Here is a 5371-nt window from a genome sequence, read left to right as displayed (position 1 = left end):
CCCCCTTCCGAGACCTGGGCCTTGGATAATGAGAAGAAGAGGAGAGTATTCCCAGGACACCTTAGAGCAGGTAATGCTGTCAGAGCAGCAGGAGAGCTGGTGCAAGATGTTTTCATTCTTATTAGGGACATATGAACACTGAAAAAACTGAAACGTTGACTTAACTTAATATTATACACATTTAATTAAAATCAATTAAAAAAATCAATGTTTCAGTTTTTTCAGTTTAGGTTGCACATTTGGTTTAATGAAAGCTAGGGCAGCAATCCCATAAGAAATAAAGTGTAGTGATTTATCATGAATTGAATAACACTCCCCCTTACTCTAAATCCAGCTGTGTGTGGAAGGTGAACACCCCTCTCTCTGGCTGGTGCAGACTCCACGGCACATACCTGCAAGGATACATGATGTTGTTTGTTAACATTCAAGCAGCAGAGGTTAAAGTATAAGTACCAGGGTGAAGGAATACTGTTACAAGTAAAAGTCCTGTATTCAAAATGTTACTCAAAAGTAGAAAAGTATTAGCATCAAAATATAAAAAAGTAGTCATTGTGCAGATTGGTCCATTTCAGAATAATATATATTATATGTTATATAATTATTGATCATTAAAGTGTTATCAAGGCTGGTAAAGGTGCAGCTAGTTTGAATGACTTTGTATACTGCAGGGTANCATTCATGCCTTCTGTATATGCACATGCAGCACATTCCAATTCCTTCCTGTGGCCATCATGTGAGGAGAAGAGATAAGAACAAAGGATGGGCGATGTGAGGGTGTGAGTGTATGAGAGCATTCCTTTCCTACCAGAGACAGAAAACGCATTTGTTAATTCCAGTATATTTAGTCATACCATCTGGAGAGAAGCTATGGAGTTAAATATCAAGGCTTTCTGCCTCTCTGATTGTGTTAGTGATGACCCTGGCAGACAGTGGGGTCTCTACATATGATGCAGTTTAGAGTGGGATTGCCTCATGGCCTACCTCGCACATATCACATATCGAATCATGTCCCGGGAGCATTTAGGGTAACCCCTGAAGGTGGTTTGAGGATCTCTAATGCTTCAGGTTGCATTGGCTGTTTTTGTCTGGATAGCTGCAATTATGTATACAGTGGGATAAGTGCAAATGGGATAATAGAAAAGACCATACTCACACAAACAATTAGGGCTGTGTTATTATGGCAAAAAATCCTAATCACGATTATTTCTGGTCAATATTGATATCACGATTATTAAATACGATTACTCATTGCTTTGGAAAACATCAATTTATTGAACTTTAAAACAAATTAAAATAATAATTTGAACAGTATGTTTTTAACAGTTGAATACCCTGAACTTTAAGTATAATTCAACTGAAAAACCAATACAAAAATAAAATTATACATTTATATCCACATTTAAATAAATAACATCAAAATAATAAATACCAATAAAGAAGATAAACAAATATTTAGGAGCGCACTTCCACAACCTACAAAACATATATAAATATGATAACTAATGTCACTCATAAGTAACCTGTAATGTTTAATTATACTGCTACACACAGTACTCTTATTTTGGTAACCCCTTATCCGGAAACCGGAAGTAGCTAAGAGGCTCCGGCTTGACGAGTTAGTAAAAGTTGACTGTACGCTAGAGACCGGAGAATAAAAACACGGCAACTAAAGCCTCCCTTGTAACGTGTTTATATGGATTTATTAAACAGACTGCAAGTCACAACACAGCCTGGCCGAGAGGGCTTTTAGGGAGGGCTGCAAGCGCACGCGCGAGCAGGATGTATAACGCAAGACAAATTGAGAGCATCATTGCGAAAGGGAATGCAGCAAAATAATCGTTTTTTTTCGATTACGTTGTTTTCATAATCGTTGCAAGCCAAAATCGAGATTAAAATACGATTGATTGCAGTGCATGACATTAAGGATTTTGTAAATCCCTGTGGGCCATCTAAGCTAATTTACAGATGGCCCTGAGCCCAATAGAGATTTCCCTGAAAAATGCGCGCGGACGAAATGGCACGAAGGGTTTGGGGGGCCTTCCCCTAGAACATTTAGATTTTGCAGGTCTTACTGTAGATGCTGTCTGGTGCATTCTCTAGACTGAATTATAAGATGAACCACTAGGCCTGTCACGATAATTAATTGTGTTGGACGATAAATTTTTCTGGAAATTATTGCGATAAACGATAATATTGTCGGCACCGTTTTAAGACCATTTTAGACATAATGATAATATATAATAATAATTCAAGTACATCCTTTCAAACATAACTTTTTATTGAACATTCAACATTGCAAATGAAATGTAAAATAATGTGTAGATAATGGCTCCCAAAGTGGGTAGGTCTCAGGACGAAACGCTTGCGGCTCCGTGTGTATGCCCTATACGATCATTTCCTTTCGCCAACAACAACAACAACGGCAGATCACAGGGTTGCGTTCGTGCTCCAGACGCTACTGACCATGATACAGATTTTAGTGCAAAATCTACAGCTCCTCTACCACAACCATCAGCAATAATAATGATATTATATAATAATAATAATAATAATAATAATAATAATCGTCATCGGTCTTATTCGCTGCTTTTGGTGTATTTTGTGGCGGAAGTACAGCGCCACTTACAGGCCCGGCATATGTACTACAGCGTCTCCAGCGTTTTCGTGTGGACGGACACGTTTCTTGAGCCGTTTTCGTGTGGACGGAAGACTTTTTGGAAAACGACTAAGGTTCATTCTTGTCTCCGTTTTGTCTCCGTGTGGACGTGGCCTTAGATTCAACATTGTATAAGCTGCTGTGGGAAACAGTGGGAGACTGTGGGAGGGAAATTATAACCTGGACTAAATCTAAGCACAAACATACATCGAGTTCTAGATTAATTGACGTAAATTCCAAGAAATCGCTGGAAATGTTTTCAGTGACAGCAAAGAATTTCACAGTACATGTAGATCTATATAGATAAGGAAGAATCTCGAAGATCTTGCATCAATCTTCCAGTAACCTAAGTGTACATATTTCCTCAATTGAATAATGATTATTCAAGTCAAGGACTAATTATGGTTTATTTGGGTTCATATTTTTGAACTTTTTTCCAATATTTCTATCACCTATGAAAGTAATAATGTTTTCAAAAAAAGGAATAACCGAGAAATTAGAACATGTTCTTTGCCGGGGCGACAGTCTGTATAGAGACTCAGATTGGGAACTATAGGGTCGCTAGGGGCACTGTATAGTATCTGCCCCATTCCTCTTAATACGATGATGGATACAAATGAAGAGACAAATGCTAAAGTTAGCTGCTATTAAAAACCAAACAAGAAAAATACGAGGTCTGAGCATGTGCAGTAGCCAACGTTCAACAGCCCATCCTCAAGTGGATTGACACTGAATAAGAAACTCAGCAAGGAGGAGAGGCCACTTGGATTTTCACCATTTCTTGGTATAAAGTATAGACTGTGTACAAGAAAACCACCTCGTCAAATATTACAAAAACAGCACTACAACAATAAAATGTTCAGCGCCAATATGAAAAACTCAAAGTTAGAGTTTATTCTATTACAGCAGACTGGTGGAGATAAACCACTCCTCCTGGTAACTGATTTCTGCACATGGTGATTAGGGGCTTTACAAGGCAGACACGTGTTCAATTGATCTGAGATCGGACATGCATCAAACCAGCCCACAGTTCTATATGGCTGGATGTGTAGGTGGGTAGAGCAGGGCCAAGTATTTGTGTAGACATGGGTGTTAAAACCAATCGTTTGAGAAGTAGTTTTAGTAGTTTAACTAACCTCAGAGAAGTTTCAAAGGAAAGTCTCAAATAAGATCAAACACTAAGCTAGATCTTAATCTTTCTGAGTAGCATGCCAGTAATATTTTCAAACACAGAATGAGATTTAAATTAAATCAGTTTTTCTGTTCAGATTTCCTTAACTCTATCTGATTCTCGATGTGTCAAATGTGCTGGGGGCTCCAATTCCGCATCTTATCCACTGCCATGGGAGATAATATCATCAAAGACTGGAGTCATACACACACTGACACATCAGACACACAAAGACGGCAAAGATGTTACAGCCTTTAACACAAAATGTAATGCGACACATCCAAGATGGACTGAGGATAGGATCATCCAATCCACTTTGAGTACAGCTGGTCCCAACATATTTGCACTGAGATGGCATAGCTTCGCAGTTTCTAAACGATTTAACAATGTGCCTCTTAGGCCTGTCACGATAATTAATTTTGTTGGACGATACATTTTCCCGGAAATTATTGCGATAAACGATAATATTGTCGGCACCTTTGTAAGACCATTTTAGACCACTGAAATAATGATATAATAATAATTCAAGTACATCCTTTCAAACTGAACTTTTTATTGAACATCCAACATTGCAAATGAAATGTGAAATAATATTCAAATATATGAATCATGTATAATAAATAAAAACAAATTAAATCATACAAAAATTATTAAATCACACACAACCAAAACAATCAATTAAATAGACTCAGGCTGGAAAACAGAGCTCTCTCTCTCTCATATATATAAATATATATCAGCAGACATTGTCTCAGAAGCAAAAAAAAACCTCCTTAAAATAGCAGTCAAGTGTACAGTCCACTGTCCATTAGTGTTGCACGGTGTACCGATACTTGAAAGATACCGCGATACCCTGCCGTTAAAAACAGTACGATTCCTCCGTTTCATTAGTATCGGTACTTTAAGAATGACGGGGAAAAGTACTCCGTTGAGAAAGCGCCGTTTTAATAAGAGCCGTGTGTGTTCAGCGCTCTGCTTCCACTCCCTGCACTTCAGCCGTGCCTGCAGTCCCGCCCCTCTCAACCCCTCTCTCGTGCACGCGGCCACGCGCTAGCTGCCAGAGCATGTGAGAAAACTAAATGAGAAGCATGGCTGCAAGTGGGAGTGCAACTGCCGCTGCGCCTCGGCTTGTTGACAAAAAAGACGCCAGAAGCAAATTTGGAAGTATTTGAGCTATATCTCTGACAGTGAGGGCAAGCCTACGGACACCACGAGGCCTGTCTGTGAGGAATGTTTTAGATCCCTGCAAACCAAGGGAGCCAACACATCAAACTTGGCTAAGCACCCGCCGACCGGCATCCAGAGCTGTTTAAAGAATTTAAAGACAGACAGGTTAGCGAATGTGATAGATACCATAATTACATCATGCTCAAGCCCATCCCCTCAAATCTAAGTCAAACAAGTGTAATTTATTTTGTGACAAACGAACGTTTTTGTAGTTTGACGAGGCAATTAATGGAAATGATAACTGTCTAATATGGCTATCTTTTTAGCTAATTTACCAATGTGGCTAACATCTGCAATATACATTTGTCAATAATTAT

At 38.8% G+C, this 5371-nt stretch overlaps 1 protein-coding gene across 1 annotated transcript in view; it reads right to left on the bottom strand.

The window, feature by feature from the left end:
• The window catches only part of LOC104955709 (uncharacterized protein KIAA0825-like), a 13078-nt gene that overhangs the window by 1463 nt on the left and 6244 nt on the right, over positions 1-5371 (bottom strand). The window contains exon 7 of the mRNA XM_010783096.1: positions 324-392. Coding sequence (XP_010781398.1) covers positions 324-392 — 69 coding nt within the window. The remainder of the gene's footprint in view (positions 1-323; positions 393-5371) is intronic.

This window comes from Notothenia coriiceps, unplaced genomic scaffold (assembly GCF_000735185.1).
Source record: "Notothenia coriiceps isolate Sejong01 unplaced genomic scaffold, NC01 NC01_scaffold00024668, whole genome shotgun sequence".
Taxonomy (NCBI): Eukaryota; Metazoa; Chordata; class Actinopteri; order Perciformes; family Nototheniidae; genus Notothenia; species Notothenia coriiceps.
Note: the sequence above shows the minus strand (reverse complement) of the source record. Positions and strands in the feature narration are given on the sequence as shown.